The sequence below is a fragment of the Tachypleus tridentatus genome, chromosome 6 (genome assembly GCF_004210375.1).
Source record: "Tachypleus tridentatus isolate NWPU-2018 chromosome 6, ASM421037v1, whole genome shotgun sequence".
Classification (NCBI taxonomy): Eukaryota; Metazoa; Arthropoda; class Merostomata; order Xiphosura; family Limulidae; genus Tachypleus; species Tachypleus tridentatus.
Window position 1 is genome coordinate 111,640,243 of NC_134830.1, and position 18,402 is coordinate 111,658,644.

Consider the following 18,402-nt stretch of genomic DNA (forward strand, 5'->3'; position numbering starts at 1 on the left):
CACATTTAGTTACGACACTGATATTTTTTGAAGAGACAAGAGATTTCATCCAGGATCAGAACATTGCAACCTCCAGTTATGTTTATGGGGTGATGACTGAGACTGAAGTTATGAATTCCAGATATAATTTCAATCCTAACTCTGCATAGAAGGAACCTGTTCACACCCGGCTGACTCAGTACGGCTGCGGCGTTGGATTCGAGATTTAACCTTGACTGGTGTTTCACTAGACTCATGGTCCAACGATCCAATCGAATGCTCCTGCAGGAAGCAGTCAAGAAAGTTCCCTCAACAAATAATCCTACAAACAAAAGAAGGTTGTAATCCCTCCCCTCGCTAAAAGAGTAAGTTCTTTAATTTCTTTGCTGCCTCTAAGAAATCAGTCATTTCCTCTTCAGAGAATATAGATGTCAACACTTACCCCGAAGGTCCTTGCATTCCTGATGTTTCATGAAAAAACGTATCTTATCTCTAATAGTTAAATCTACCCGCGTGCTCTAGCATCTTCTGCTTATGTTGAGCGTTTCTTTAGCACAGGAGGTAAAACTCTCAGACCTGATCGCTGCCGTCTCCCTGAGAGACTGGTGTTCATTAAGTACTATGGATAGTTATGTCGAAGTCTTTTTAAAAATATTTTTTGTTGTTCTAAAATTTATTGCATTTTAACAAATAAAAAATACTGAAATATTATTTGTTCAAATTTTGTTTGCCTCAGTTTCTAAAAAGTTTGTTTCACAGACTAAAAATAATAGAAATCTTATATTTTGCGGTTTTATCGTTATTGCACATTACCTGAAAAATTGTGTTTTCTTATAGCAAAGCCACATTAGCCGAGTCCACCTGAAAGAATCGAACCCCTGATTGTAGCATTGTAAATTCGTAGACTTACCGCTATACCAGCAACGGACTACCTGACAAACTATTCATAAATACATTTTTATGTATTTGAATATTTAGTATTTTTACTGTATTTGTTTCTGTGTAAATAAAAATTCGAAGTATATGTATTAGATCCTTGATCCACATGTAGATTTACTATACAGATTCGTTCAAATAATCTTTCCTATTTTAACTTTTAATAATTAAATAAATAAGGAAATACAACCATGCAGCTAACATCTCATAAACCAACGCAAACAGCTTTTATTGTTAAATTTGTCAAGAAAAGGCTCAATGTGTCGTTTGGCTAGCAGAGACTAAGTAAAGTGACTGTGACAGTGTAATTATAAACGCCAGTACAAGAAGAAATATACAGAGCATATTAAGGATATCGTGTATCTCACACCCATAACAAACATCGCGGAGCTAAAGACAAAGATAATGGATGTGTAACTGTAGATATATTGCAGTGAATATGGTCTGTAATCAAATATCGATTACACGCGAAGGGCCATTAATGGTAGACACGTGGAAATTTACTGAGATTTCAATAAAACTGTTTGACTTGGGCTTCAAGTTCATTTGTTTGTTTCTTTTATCATAGCAAAGCCACGTGGGGCTATCTGTTGAGTCTACCGAGAAGAATCGAACTTCTGATTTCAGCGTTGTAAATCCGTAGACTTACCTCTGTACCAGCGGGGAATATTGGGGTACAAGATGTTGAAAAAACTGCACAGTTATGTTTCCTTACGTAGTAAATTAATAAATTTTAAAAAAGTATAGTGCAACCTGTTATAACATCCTTTACCTTACAAGTTTATTTCAAAATCCTGTGGTATAACATTTCTGGAAAACACTTTATTTAGTTGTGTGTTTTTTTTACAAACAGACATGAATGATACTTATCTTATTACTTCTTCTAGTTGTAAACAACAAATTGACAAATACAGCATGTATCTTATTATCTCTTCTAGTTGTAGACAAACATTCCATGATTAGTATCCTGTTTATTATTAGCAGAATTATGGCTTACTTCAGATCTGTCAGTAATAAAAACCTCTAAAATCAGCATGACGTTCCAAGTAACTTTTGCTCCAAAAGATAAGGTGAAACAGTAGACACCTGAATAGAAATTTTACCTTTATTAAGTTAACTATTTTTTTATGTTTTCTAGCATTGCCTGTCAAAACTCGGCTTGAAGCCATTTTAAATCTTAAAACATACATTTACATATGCTTTGCCAACTCCAACAATACAAGCTAACAGGGCAAACAGAACCAAGATAATTTAACTTCAATATGTTAACAACAACTCAATATTTTACATAAGAGAAAAAAGGGCAATAGGTTAACTGATAATAGAATTGTACATGTGTGCTCTAAGTCTAATACAACTTATGTTTTAATAATATTAGGTTGGTAAAAGTATTTTTGTTCTAAATATTTAGTTACTGACCAGAAATAGAACAGTTACATTCTTTTTATATTTTGTAAAACATGATGAAATCAACTTATACTATTGTTAGGCACAGCTCAGTTTTCAAACAAAATTCTTTCTTTTCAAACATATAAAAACAAACCTATAACCTATCAGAAAATATCCTAGTCATTGTTATGATTACTAATACAGGGTGTTTGGAAAGTCACTGTGCAGTTTTGTAATCATATTTTATTCGGTCTATTTCAAGCCAGCAACTGATAGTGGTGTTTAGAAACAAAATAAGAAGGATCCAGGCCTGTATTGATGCCATCGGGGTCACTTTCAACATTGTTTATAATTGTCATTCATAGTTACCTCCTGTATTCTATATTGAAACATGTCTGTTAATAAATATATATGTGCACAGTGACATTCCAAACACCCTGTATATCATACTGCCATCTGCTATAAAGTGGGACCTCTCTTAATTCGATGCAGTAATACAACAGTAGTAATTCACTGAACATAAGGAAAACCAAAACCCTGGAAACTTGAAAATAACTCAACATAAACAAACAAACAAAGGTAACTCCCTGTTGAATAGATATAATATATTCCCTAAGACAGAAACAAACAGAACAATTTCCATATCAGAACTAATGATAAATGTATCCTACCACCACTAATAATTCCTGAACTACAGTAAGTGATGAAACTTTTAAGGCACTTCTGACATGAACAGTAAAATCAGCTCTGTGCATTTTATAAGTATACAGTTAAAAGTTACCTTTTTTCCTCACAAAACAGACCCTACAAATGTACAGATAAAGAAAAAACCTTTAATAATTCAGGCATGTTACTGACGATATTGAGTCCTTAGGATAGTTTTTTAAATGGATTCAGGTAGTTAAAACACAGTAACTATTTTTTTTTATGCACTAATACAGTGAAGGTGGTGCACTTCAGAGGAATTTGCTTGTGGGTACAGGGTTTTTGTTGTTTTTTTAGAGGGGGCACCAAATTAACAACCAATTTGTCCAGAATTTAGTTGTTCCCATAAAACTAAAGCTTATTAAATGTTTTTGTTACACTTAACATCAAATATTAGAATATCATATCTGGGGAAATCCTTTAGTTTTCAGTATTAGATTAATTAAACTATGCTGACATCTCATAGTTAATAGGAAATTTAGCAATTTTGTGAGCAACTGATAAGTTGAGGATGTATTTTTTAAACTGTCAATATTTTTTTAGTAGCTAAAATAATTTCATCTCAGATGTATTTGTCCTATAATAATAATAATATCAATCAGGAGATTTGTGGTACACTGTTATATTAATGTAGTGTAACATCGTTACATAAACCAGAGACCTTAATCAGCTGATGATACAAATTCACAAAGAATAAAACATAACTTTCATATATCTGGCAGCCATGCAAAAGGCAACTGAATTAGTTACTGGTTGGAAAGTAAGAATACACAAGGAGGGAGGAGTTAAGATTGATTTTGTGAAAGAAGTAGCACCATATTATATTATATCCCTCAGTGCCAGACACCCTCACTACCCCACTGCTTTTATACTCTCACTAATTTGCTGGAACACATTCTATTAATGACGAAGACAGATAATACAATATAAACAAAAGCAGTCAGTGATAGTGTTACCACTTCTCATGAATATCTTACAATATTTGCTGTTTAGTTATGTAGTTGTTTTCACAGAAATTTAGAAAAATTAATATAAAATTATGTTTTCCTTACCTCACAATTACCTATACTCTTTGAAACCAAAACATTTAACTTTAAACTATGAAAAGAATGAAATGCAATCATAAATGTTAAGTTAGACCATTTTGGTGTTAACAGTAGTGTTAACATAAAGGCACAGTAATGTAATAAGTTTTGTAATTATCAAAAAAAAAAAAAAAAGAGGACACAACCCTATTCTTGAAATTTTCAATTTTTTTCACAAAGTAATAACTCTGTGACAATGATACAGCTGCAGTGTTTTACTTCTAGGGGAAATAATACAACCAATAAACCAGAATGGCTTTAAACAAGAAAGTTTTCAAAATGGTAACATCTTAATTAACCATCTATATAACACAGTCAGATGTAAATACTGTGAGCTATTTGTATTATGCAAACACCATGAAAACTAAATGTGCTTAAATTCTACCAAGGCACAGTGTACCTTATGTTCTGAAGCATTATCACAACACTTATAGGACAAATGGTTCTTAATGTATAGTACTGTAATTTTAATATTTTTGCATAAATAATTAAATTATGAACATGTTAGAACTGCAACTAAATTACTTCTGTTTAACAAAATAGATAGATAGCACTCTAACTTAAACGTTAGAAGTTTAACAATAACACTACAGAAACACAGTACTCTATCTAGAATGTTTTCATTCTAAGACGTTCATGATTGTTACCAGAATGCTAAATATTTACTAATAATAAAATAGAAGTTATACTCTGTGGAGATTCAGTACTCTAGCTAGACTGTTTCAACAATACAGTAATGCCATGGATGTTCAAACCTGCTGCTAGAATGTATAGGAATGTGGCTGCTTTATGAGACACAGCAGTGATACAACAGTTTATGGAATGCATTAGTTTTGAATCAAAAATACAGATATTTTAGCAAAATATTTTGTATCTTTTCTTTACAATAGTTAAAAAATTGTTCAATAATGCTTTACAAACAAAATCACTTATAGTAAATGAAAGGAGTATTGATATAAATTGCCTGATATGAAACAACTTTCCTTTGAGAGTAATAAACACAAAGAATAAAAATTAGTCATTAATTTCAATAACATAAGAGTATCAGAATCATTGTAATATTATGTAAAACAATGTCATGTCTGACAACAGAAACAATGAAGCAAGGCACATGTATAAAACAATGTATAATAATTAATAAACAATGTTCCAGATTTGTCATGGCACAAAAGTTATCTTGTTAACAAGTTCTTAGGACTCAGTTAATTTGGATTTAAATATTTTTGCTTGATTTTCTCAAAAAAAATTACACAATTTTCAAAACACTGGATATCACTTAAATCCTAATACTTTCAAGTGACACTAGACGTCACAAATCTAGTTTCATAACTTCATGATGTAAATATATTCTGGACAATACAACCCATTTAATTCTTTTTGATCAATAAAAAATACTATTTTTGTGTATAAAATGTGACCACAGTTAGAAAGGCATATAATGGATTTCATAAAATATACAGTGTTGGTATTCAATCACATTTACTGAGTTGAAAAGTTCACAGGGAAGAAAGCTGAACCTAATAATCCGAGCCTTTGTTTCTGTTTTCTCTGTTCGGTCATCTACAGAAGAGACAATTGAAATCATCTTTAAACAACAACAAATATTACTTTCAACAATTATCTTTTTATGGAAAGTAAACTTTAACATAACAAGGGGTTTAGTGACACCTGATTGCTTCAACTCCACATTTCTGCCCTTTTGTTTGTCAAGCTTAATTACACAAAATTTATTTATTTCAGTTAGCTATAATTGTTGTTGTTTGTTATGAAACACAAAGCTATACAAAGAGTTATCTGTGCTCTGCCCACCACAGTTACTAAAACACAGTCTACTGCAGTATAAGTCTGCAAACATATTTCTGTGCCACCAGGAGGCTGTTAGCTATAGAATGTGAGGTTAGGGTATACTACAAGATGATGATAGTAGTACTTGCTCCATCATTTCTAATGGGCTGTACACTTGCATAAAATTAACATAATGTTTACAGACAACAAGGGACCTATTGGTCCATCTCTGCTGACCCATTCTCCAAGCCAAACTATTAAGAAAAATTAAAGCCAGCCCTTATCATTCACATATCTATCAAGCCTTTTTTAAACTCACTCAAATTTAGTATCTCAACAACATCTGAAGGCAACCCATTCCACAGTCCAACTACTGTATCTGAAAAACTATTTTCATCCAGATACTTAAAAGCTAAGGTGCCTTTTTAGTTTTATGTATGATTACCAGATAATTTTACAACAGAAACTTTCTAAAACAGGATTCTCAGTTATAAAGATAAGAGTTCATCTGATTTAGTTTTTTCACTTTTGAATTTGTGCCTTTCTTTCTTTCTTCATAAAAAAAGAAGACTTACTTTGTAAAAAATGTATTTGGGTTTTAGAATAGATAATATAACAATCCACAACACTGCCTTGCTACAATGAAACTGATATTTAATGAATATGGAGCTAATGAAACATGTGAAATAACAACGTGAAAACATTTTTCAGGTGTATCAAGTGACTGTGGTGTATGTTAATATCTGCCAGATATAAAAAGGTATATATCATAATAAACTGTTTCAATGTAACTCACTACTGGAGGATCATGAACAAACAAATGTATATGATACTGCCTGGAGAAATTTTCACATCTTGTCTCATGCATGTGTAACCATCCCACTGAGTTTGGGGTTTCAGTATTTCATACATTGTTTTTATTTAACTGTTAACACAATATAACCCAGCTGGGAATTCCTAATTTAAATATGATGCCTAGCTCTTATTTGTTGAAACCATGAAGGCAAAGATAAGTACAAAAACGTCATTCAGATCTATCTTTTCCAGGTAGACCGTCTACTGAAAAGTACAGACTATACTTCATTTTTAATTTACTTCATACTTGTATTTCTTATTACATCTTTTGTTTCCTGTTGTTCTCAAATCAGTAAAATGCTTTTCCTACTAAATGGATGACATGTCAAACTTTTTTGAGTGATACAAAAAATTAAAGTACCATTCAACAGGCACCATGTTCTTCTTTTCTTGTTGAAAAAGGTATGTGAGCCCATAAACAACAAGCAAAAGATTTTTTAGGCCTATATATATTATGTATTTTTCCATGACGGGGTGGCAGGCACCTACATATTATTGTATTACATTAAGAGTAACTCTGCCCACCTAAAACACAGGTATATACACAAAAGTATACACTTGGCATTTTATACTAATTACTAACCTGTTCTTTCAACTCATTCAGTTGTTGTGACAACCCTGACACAAGCTTCTGAGTATTCTGAAGCTGTGTCTGTAAGGTTCGAATTTCATTTTGCTCACCCTCAGCCTCGTTTGCTGCCAAAGACATGGCTCTCATTCGTGGAAACCAATCCAAGTTTCGATCCTGGTGATGAAGAAAATATACTGGTTTTTCTTCAAAATATATTGTGCTATACAATAATGATTGCTGTTAAAATCTACATTATAAAAGCCATATCCTACAAAGTTGGCTTGATCTAAGAAAAGTTCAAATTAACCATCATGATGCATCACCAATTATTTTTTGCTCATCTGTAGCTAAATCCTCTATACAGTTTATTATCTACAACAATTTGTTTGTTAAGTTTTAAATCTTTTAATGTTTTTAACTTTAATGAACAAGTTCATTGGTCTACTATTCCAAAACTAGTAAAACAATGGTGTTGTTCAAGCATTTACTGTTCATTTGTATCAAGAAAGGATTTATCATCTTGTTTTTCATACAATATAGAATTATTTTACAATACTGTAGTAATACTCAAACTACATAATATTTACACAGATTTGAGCTTTATAAATGTTAATGTTTCATGTAACTTTCTAGTCTTACTCTTGCTTACAATTACTTATTTCTTAAATTCCATGTAAAGTTACTTAAGGCATATCTGAAACAGCTGCTACTAATTTAAAATTAATACACTACAAACTTTCAGCTCTTGAGCTACTGTTTATTAATGAAATGTATGACTGGTAGTTTTAAGAGAGAGCATGTTAAGTGATGGCATTCAGACCTGTAACCAACATACTATAAGTCAAACAGCTTAATCCCAGGCCGTAACAGACCTCTTGGTCATGAAGAGGTCAATTAATTTCCCATAAAACCAACTTATGTCTTACACAACTTAATATTATACACCATACAATTAAGTAACTCTTATGTGAATTAAAATTATGTTAAAATAACAATGCTTAACAGGATCTTAGGCATAATTAATACAATTCTACAATCAACAGCAACTTATGAAATAACTAAACAAATGACTTTCGCTTCAGAAGCCTTTTGCTGGGAACCATTTGTCAAGCAATAAGAAATAAACTAAATCAAGAATTACAAATCTGGTAACAATGTTACATAACAGAATTAAACTTAGCATTAATCCTAACATAACAATCTTACTTTGAGTTACAGTATTTAGTTTCTATACAACAGATGTTCTACATAATTTATCTTATTGCCATTTATACAAAGTATTTATTTTCTATACAACATACTTGGGTTCTTCATAATGTATCTTCATCAAGGTTGAGAACAAGAGTAATTACCTTATAAAACCCACATATTCCAAGTTTCATATCTTATTTTTCGAGTTACAAAAGAAGTATTTATATTTTTTACGATGAATTCATATTTTACATAATATGTATCTTACTGTAAGTTATACATATTATTGCTTTTCTGTACAACACTCATGTTTAACATAACACATCTCACTCCAAGTTACAAAGATTAATTTATATATCTATATATACAACGTAGAGGTCAGAAGCACCTCCACAAGTACAGGTGTATGTGTGTGTTTTCTTACAGCAAAGCCATATTGGGCTATCTGCTGTTTCCACTGAGGGGAATCAAACCCTTGATTTTAGCATTGTAAGTCCATAGACTTACTGCTGTACCAGTGAGAGACCTACAAGTACAGAGTTACAAGCTTTTGTAACCACTTAACATTCTCTAATATGAAGATATATCCTTTACTAAGACAGTTGTCATTTAACTTAGCTAGGTTCATGAGCACTGATGCTGTTCAGTAATTGGAATTCTCAGCCAAAACTGGTACGTATCTTGTGATTAAACTGATGAATATGTTTCATGTTAGAATTTTTTATCTCATTTATATAAACAGTTTGTTTGTTTGTTTACTTGTTTTATAGCAAAGACACATTGGAGTATCTACTGGGTCCAATATGGGAATAAAACCCCAGATTTTAGTGTTGCAAGTCCATAGACTTATTGTTGCTCCACCACAAGGGAATGGTATTTTTGTTATATTAGGTGACCATTCTTTAAATGGTGTACTATGTTCTATGAAAAATACACAAAATAAGTAATATCAATCATTTTTAAGCAAAAGTGTAACAAAACACAAATAATAATGAATCTTATATCAGAACCCAAAAAAATGTATCCAATGTGTACAATGAGAAATGTATCAATACTTTTTGCTGTAGTTTCAAAGTATATAAGAATTAGATATAATGTAATACAAATTTTAAGTTATTAGATATTCATATTATGATCAAAAGTGCCATTTATTAATGATATAGACTTCATATCTAAGTCTCATAACAAATATGGGCCCATAAATAAAAAAACCCAATAAAAACCTATATAACAATAAGCCCCCCAAAGTCAGTATTGCTATAAAATCAATCTTTGTTTTCATAGTTAATCTGTTTGCATGCTTCAATTTTATATACATATCCACCACAGCTTTGGTATTGTTTTTTTCATACTCCAAGCATTATTTCCTTCAATGAATCTGAAACTGTACCTTAATCATAGCTGCCACATAGCTCTCGGGTCCTGTGAACTCTGTTGGATCTTTCACCTTAACTAGGACAGTGAAATAAAGATAGTGCCATAAGTTATGCTCACAGCGGATATGTTCTTCAAAGGAAACACTTTTGTTGTCAAATGCTGACCGATTTAATCCTGGGAAAATTAAAATAAAAGTTTTTTAAACAAGATTTCCACTCAATCTTAAATATTCAAACTTATAAGAAGTTAAGAATCAAAAATGACACAGGGAGGCACAAATGGTCACTTTGAGAAATAACTTAGATATATTTTTAAAAAGCTCAACTGATTTACGGTATCATATCACACACACACACACACACACACACACATAGAAGATAATATAACAATTCTGGAAAATACTTTTATACATTTTGAGAAGATAAACAATCATAAAATATTTTTCAAAATGTCTACAGGAGAATGAAATAACTAGTTAATTATTTGTAATTAAGCATAAAGCAACACAATGGGATATCTGTGCTCTGCCAACCATGGGTATTGAAACCTGGATTCCAGCATTGCAAGTTTACAGACATACTGATGTGCCACTAGGTGGTATGGAGTAACTGAACATATCTTTGAAAGAAAAGATAACCTGTGATACAGATATGCTTTGATAATTTAATAATATAGAAGATATTTAACTAACTTGTAGAAAATATTCTCACAGATTAGAGTGAAATAAAATGTCTAAACTGTGACAGTAATGTATTGACGTGTATTTACTGAAATACTGGAAGATAAGAGAAAGCTTTCTAAACTTTACAATGTTTAGATGGCAGTTACACAGAATAATATTACAACACGTTTTTCTGTGACTGTTTTTAACTACAAACACTGATGTCATAAAATCAAGTTATTATTATTCAGAGTGCAATGAGTTACCAACCACAAATAAAACAAGTGTTTTTCAGGATTTCCTCTTTCTGTTGTTTCTCACTTCTGAGATCAGCAAATGTATCAATGATGACTCCAAAGATAAGGTTTAGGACAATAACAATAACAATGAAAAAGAAGAGCATGTCATAAACAACTCTGGCAGCAAACAGGGGCTCCTATAAAGTATAAAAACACACCAAGAAACTTGTTATTGACATAATACTGTTATATTTATACCACAAAAATTTACTAATAAGATTTGGTTTCTATATTTATGGCCAAGCTACCAAAGTTACCTGCCACTGTTCCTAATTTTGAACTGTTAATCATGGGGAGAGCAACCAGCCAGTAGTACCAACTTTGGAGCTACTATTACCACTGAATACTGGGACTGACAGTCATATTATAACTCCCCCACTGCTGAAAAGTGAGAACATTTGGTGCTGAATTTTAATCCCACAACTTGAAGATTACAAAGTCAAGTGCCCCAATCACTACACAATTCCAGGCCTGGTTACTACTTGGAATAAACAAATAATTAATATAATATCACAAGATTCTTGGTCTGCTTCTAAGAGTATTTTATTGCCACGTAAATCTCTAAACAAACATGCATTTTAAATGGGCTGAGCATAAAAATAGAAACAAAGAGACAAATTACATATTTTCTTACAACAATCTGAAAATTTACAAATCTCATATTAAACCTGTGATAAGTAATTAACTTTTTATGAAACTTGTAATATTATGCACATGTTGAAGTAAAGTTTATTTATTTTCAAATACATAAAGTGTATCATTATAAGTAAATAATTGTTTCAGCTTCAATATCATAGCTCCAAAGAATTAATATGAATATATATCCTTAATGACAGTAACAGAATAAATGAAAGAGTTTCTGCTCATGATACAAAAATAATGCTGTTATAACCTTTGTCTTGCCATGTTTTTGTTATTATAGCACTTAGTTGTAAAATATTAATTAAATCACATAAAAGCATACATTCATACACATCTTGTTACAAGGGTATTGTGAACGTCTGCCTTGGATTTTGGTTTGAATTTTGCATAAAGCAACACAAAGGCTATCTGCACTAGCCATCCCTAATTTAGCAGTAAAAGACTAGAGGAAAGGCAGCCATTCATCACCACCCTACATCAACTCTTGGGCTAATCTTTTACAATGAATAGTAAGGTTGGCCATTACATTATGACACCTTCATGACTGAAAGGAAGAATATGTTTTGGTTGGATGGGGATTCAAACTCAAAACCCTCAGATTGTATACAAGCACCTGAGCTACCTGGCCACATAGAACATGTAAATATCTGAAAATAATCATTTGTTTCTGTGACTTTTACAAGAGGAAACTTTTGAGACTTCAGCATACACCTTGAGCTAAAACATTCTCATTGAAAAAATAAAGAAATTAATTACCTATGTCAATATCTCACTTACAGTTTAAGTATGAAAAATAAGAACTATAATATTAAAAAGTTTTACCACTGCACTTGGTGTCCTCAATACATCTCCAATGCCACCACCATTTCTTAGTCCTTGATTTAAGGTGGTCACAATACACATGATTAGGTAGTCACATGCACGTTCCTTCTGGCTTTCCTTCTTGTCGAATGCATCTGGTCTTGCTGTCCCAGATATTACAGGTTCACTCTGTGGTTTTACTGGTTTAGATGACAATTATACAGAATACTATTAGAAAATAATGTTTGCTATGACTTTCTGGTTTTATTCTTTAATAATTTAAAAGAGTAATATTGGAGCACAACATTTATTTGATTATCTTGTTTTTACTAGGTTAAAATTACAATTAATAAAAAATACTACAAAACACAATGTTCGTTTTCACTCTCCAGTTTTTACTGCTTTAAATAACAGTTACACAGATTAATACTAGAACACTATTTATTTGATTACCTGGATTTTTACTAGTTTAAATTATTATTATTATTATAACAGAATACATTTAGAGCACATGTTTTACTGAAATGAAATGTTTTGTTTCATATGTTCAAGCAATAGTGATACATTATAGGATCTGTTTCGAATAGTAATAATAATAGGGCTGGTGCTATCACTCATAATATTAACAAAACATTTTTCCTTCATATGTTTTGTGCTGTATTAAATAAACCAAGCCATTAATGTTTGAGTAGTTTAAACAAAAAGTAAAACACTTAAAAAAAATGGCTCTTACAGAATAGATAAATTTGTAAACAGTTTCTGTTAAACATCATAGCTGAAATGTAAAAGTGGTAAGTTAAATTCCACGTGAAATAATTCTAAACATGTGAACAGCTGCTAAATCAGACACATCTAGAAATAAGAAAGAGGGTCAAATAAGGTTTGCACTGAACAAACTTGCCTGACAACCTCATAAAATGAATGAAATTTCAAGCCAATTCACCTTTCAGTGTTACTTTTATCAACTGGCTTTATCTAACACTCTTACATTCCAACATGGTGACCACAGAATGTCTCCCACCAAACATGTCAAACAACAAACATCAAAACAAATTGCCTTTCTAAATAATCCAATTACAACCTACCTAAGTCCTTATTATTTTTTGTATTATAGGTCCAAAACAAAATATCCCTAAAATCCTTAGAGCAATAACAGCCTTTCTTGTATTTCTCAAGGCAACCAGGTGGAGTTTTTATTTCTGATGTTGTCGTATGAGTTCTCTCAGCATGAGAAATCTTGGAAGTGAGTGAAAAGTCTCTTGCTGAAAACAAGGAATGGTAAGCTTGTTAGAGTATTTCTGTATTCCACTTCAAGTGTTTTGTGCCTTCAACTTTTTTTTCATAAATAACTCTTATTAAATAACTGAAACATACTGTTTTGGTTTGCATAAATTCTGTATTTCAATTTATTTTGAATTCCTGTAAAAGTTTTGTAAACACGCAGAACATCTTTAATTCATCCATGTTTGTCATTATTAGTGTAATTCATGAACTTCAAATTAACTTCTTACAGCTAGGTTATGGTTTAAAAACAGACATATACAAACCTATATATTACTATACTTCACTGTAAAACAAATATAATTCCCAACACCTACCACTGTATCACCAAAAGCCCTTTAACACAAGAATTAATACTTTCATTGAATCGCTAACAGTTTTTAAATGCTAAATCAAGACTTAATCCTTTCATTTAAAAACCAAAAAATTTTTACAGTAAATCAAGACTTAATCCTATCACTAAACAAAAACAATAATTTCTCATACTAAATCAAGACTTAACTCCATTATTAAAAAATCAAGAATTTTTTAATACTAAATCAACACTTAATCCTTTCAAATAAATGTGAAGCTCAATTCTACTGTTAGTTATTATTTGTCACAAGTTATACTAATTTCACGAAATTCTACCCCTTATCAGTAACCTTGGACAAGAATAAGTAGAAAGAATAAAACTATGCTTCATTTAGCAATGAAATGTGTATTACATCTATAGTGTTTTGAGATACCTTTTACTCTCACAGTGATCCTATACTTATATAGGTTTGTTTGTTTTTTTAATTTTGTGCGAAGCTACTCAAGGGCTATCTGTGCTAGCCATCCCTAATTTAGCAGTGTAAGACCAAAAGGAAGGCAGCTAGTCATCACCACCCACTGCCAACTCTTTGGCTACTCTTTTACCAACAAATAGTGGGATTGACCATCACATTATAACACTCCCATGGCTGAAAGGGCGAGCATGTTTGGTGTGACCTGAATTTGAACCCGCAACCCTCAGATTATGAGTCAAACACCTTAACCCACCTGGCCACGCTGGGCCCACTTATATAGGAATTTCAAAAACTTCAAGGAAGTTGCATGTGTTCCTATACATATAATTGAAATTATTAACCTTCTAATGGTGTTTTAATGTTATGAATACATTTGATACAAAAGTATGAAATCTTTTTATTTTCAAAAACTTCTACCTATTTTTGGAGTCTGGTTTGACCCCTGATGTTGTCATTATGGAAGTTCACACCTGAAGTATGTTTGAATAAAACATGGAGGAACAAAAATTTAATAATTATATAAGACTGAAGTAATTTAATATGTTTATTCTTTCTATTTGTTGTTATAAAACAGTCAAGGTAAAGAAAAAAGTGCATGCAAGTCTTGAAATTTTCACATAAAAAATTCTATTACAGAAACTACAAATAACTAATTAACAGGATTATTCACACCCAAACAGTCATACCCTTCCCAACAAAAGAAAACAATACAGAGGTATGAATATAAAATATACCCATTTACAATAATTGGAGGAAATATTAATAAAAAATTTTTTTGAAACAAATGGCATGTCTATCTCTTACAGTGAAGATGTGTGTCTATATATATATATATAGGAATAACTTTTTTTTAACAGGAGCTGATTACACAACTGTGAGACTACATATCCTAATTACATCTACAATTTGTATGCAAACACTTTTTGTTCTTAGTAATGAAAAGATACTCTGGGTAAAAGAGGGTTAAAGTCAAATTACAAATACTGAAGTTTTAATGAGATATTATTAACAGGTGGTGATATATTAAAACCTAATAATTTATAGCATAAGTGAAACAATCTAAAACTCACCAGTTTCATAATCCACAGGATTAACTAACTGTTGTTTATCAACTTCCATAAGAAAGTCATCTCGGAAGAAAAGATAACCAATGATGGAAAATAGGTAGACAAGTATAAGAGCTAAAATTGCTGTCAAGATGATGGATCGACCATTACGAGTTACTGATTTAATAACATTAAGTAGTGTTTCCTCCTGGTAGACAACATCAAGAAGCTGTGAAAGAACAAAAATGTCCTGGTAATACTATTCATTTTAACTTTTTGGTCCTTACAACTAGTTGAGAAGATGGAAAAAGAAGTAATGAACAAAACAGCTGAATATGATATTTACATTTTTGCATATTTCTTATATGATTACTTCAAGTTAAAGGGGAAAAAATTCATCTTATAAACTAGATAGGGTAAACAATTTCTACCATAAAGCTTGAAACACTAGAATGGAGTTTCAAATCTTAATAAAAAAAACAAACAAACTTACTTCTAGTACATTTCCAATTTATTTACAGTCTTTTATTATATTTGTACTAATTAGATTTTAAAGTACAACTAAAGAAGTCATGTTTTGTGATGAGGGTAGCAACAAGCAACATACACATACAAATTCATATAAACCCAAAATTACTGTAAACATTGAATCCATATATTAAAAAAAAAAGCAAAAGAAAATTATCATATGCATTTGTATTAAAATGCCACATAGTTATACGTTTGTGCGTGTGTATTTTTTATAGCAAAGCCACACTGGGTTAACTGTTGTGTCCACTTAGGGGAATCAAACCTCTAACATTAGCACTGTAAATCTATAAATTTAATGACATTCCAATGGGAGATTCACACAATTATATAAATAGAGAAACAATTCCACTTACCAAGACACTATAAAAGAATGGATGCATACACAGACCCAGTACACAGAATACCAAGTAACCAAGATGGTAGAGTAACTCAGAATCTGCTAGAATTTGACGAAAACTTTTGTTGAAAGTCCCATGATTACCCATAATGCTAACCAGATGGACAGAGGTTATGACCAACTGTAAAAACCAAGTAATTTTCACACATAAATTATGACTGATAAATAACAAATAATATTATCACTGCTGACTTCATTTTGCCCACATAAATGTTAATGAAATGATGTATCAATTTTGCTTTGTTTTTATTCTAAACTTTATTTACAAATCCAGATTTTTCATTACCACATAGTGTTTTCTGATTCTAAAATTTACTTTATGTGAATGTGTTTCTAAAGGTTAAATGTTTAATAACTTATAAATTTTCAACATTCATAGTTGTGTATTTATGGAATGTAGAAAAATTAAGTTTTTTTTTACTTGACAAAAGTCATTTTCAGCCATGAAATAGAACATTCAAAGCCTGTTTTTAATTTTATTTCTATTAACTTCAAAATGATAATAAATATTACTATGTATAGCTTCACAGAATCAAACAATGGCACTCACAGAGGGTTAAAGAAATAAATTAATTCTTATACAGCATAATATAGAACACGTTTAGCTATAGAAGCATGTGCTGATATGGATTACGTAATATGAGTGAATAGTTTTGAAGGACAAATACCAAAAAATACCAGACAAATACATACATTTACAGCCCCCAAAAGCCATAAGCTTGGCTGTAATCCTACTGAATAAATTAGTCGGAGAATAGTTGCTACTATAAAAGTTCGAATTCCTGAAGCTCGAGGTACTGTAACAATAGTTGCCAGTGAAATTAACATCATGGCCCAAATAAGACCTGACCACTGAAGAGTAATTTCTGGAAATACACCTTAGAATTATTATAGTATATCAGATCATATTAACTTGCACATTCAACATCATATGAAAATTACCAAGAAAAATAAATGTATATTATCAAAGAAACCCATACAAACACACATATACATCAGTGATAGCAAAGTTGAGATTGCAATTTGTAACCAAATGAAGTTCATACATTATAATAGATTAGATATTTACAAACTCAGTTTCATTTCTATATTCTATTAAGCAGGACTTTTTTTTTTAAACTAAATACAAAGTCTCACAATACAATGTGCTCTATTACCACAGGTAAAACTCGAGTTTTAGAGTTATAAGTTCTCAAGCCACTCAGGAGAAATCATGACCTGATGGGTAACATTTTCAATAAGTATATGTAATTTAAATGTTTAAATAACCTCTGTTGCACTTCACTAACTAACAAGTTTATAAAGTTCTTATTTAACTACATAAAAACTAAGAATACATAAAACAAAATTTCTAAGAAGTTATTCATAAAACAAACAATGCTTCTTAACCCAGTAACACATTATACTACAGTTCTCTTTTGCATTCAACAATGCTAAAGGTCAAGTTATAGCTTACATGAAACTTCATGTAAAATATTGTAACAGTTAATAAATCAAAACTTTAGCACTGATTCACAAAGTGATTTCAGATGATTTTACACAAATGTTTTATCACTCTGTATATACAAATAGTACATTTTTCTTGTGTATTCTGTTTGCAGAATGAAAAGAAAACTTTGCAAGACAAAGAGGCCTTATCATCAATGGAATACATATTGATGATCCTTGTCAGATTTGTGATGTATTTTCTTTAAATCATTTACTTGATACACACTTCTACCTAAAACATTAAGTGATGTTTTCTTAAGTATTATATAAATAACTATTTACTTAGTTGGAAAGACAAAACTTGAAACATCTGACACATTCAAAATTGTTAGAAGTAATGTGGTTTCAGTTGCATAAAAGAGTAAAAAATATACAAGTATCTTTCCAAATAACTACACAAAAGAAGAGACCATTCCCATGGAAATGTGAATTTCATACTTACATGAAAAAAGGACATTCACCTTTTTAACTTTCCAAAGTTTATCAGTTTCAAGCCAAGTTCTGAATATTGAACTGTGACTTGGTTTTTTTTATTTTGTATCTAAATATAAACCTAGCACTGTGAGGGTCATTTGTGTGTAAATGACTTCATGTAGTATTATTTTGTGTTATA

At 31.0% G+C, this 18,402-nt stretch overlaps 1 protein-coding gene across 9 annotated transcripts in view; it reads right to left on the reverse strand.

Annotated features, from left to right (window-relative positions):
- Positions 1 to 1,717: 1,717 nt before the first annotated feature.
- Itpr (Inositol 1,4,5,-trisphosphate receptor) overlaps positions 1,718 to 18,402 on the reverse strand; it is a 123,351-nt gene continuing 106,666 nt past the window's right edge. For 7 of the 9 annotated variants that reach the window (XM_076506977.1, XM_076506976.1, XM_076506979.1 and 4 more), the window contains 9 exons: positions 16,995 to 17,167; positions 16,258 to 16,422; positions 15,398 to 15,602; positions 13,362 to 13,538; positions 12,298 to 12,476; positions 10,805 to 10,970; positions 9,887 to 10,047; positions 7,318 to 7,479; positions 1,718 to 5,654 (listed from right to left, as the gene is read on the reverse strand). In XM_076506977.1, coding sequence (XP_076363092.1) covers positions 5,574 to 5,654; positions 7,318 to 7,479; positions 9,887 to 10,047; positions 10,805 to 10,970; positions 12,298 to 12,476; positions 13,362 to 13,538; positions 15,398 to 15,602; positions 16,258 to 16,422; positions 16,995 to 17,167 — 1,469 coding nt within the window. In that variant the 3' untranslated portion in view covers positions 1,718 to 5,573. Of the gene's footprint in view, positions 5,655 to 7,317; positions 7,480 to 9,886; positions 10,048 to 10,804; positions 10,971 to 12,297; positions 12,477 to 13,361; positions 13,539 to 15,397; positions 15,603 to 16,257; positions 16,423 to 16,994; positions 17,168 to 18,402 lie in introns of those variants that run through there. The other 2 variants (XM_076506980.1, XM_076506983.1) reach the window with 2 other exon arrangements.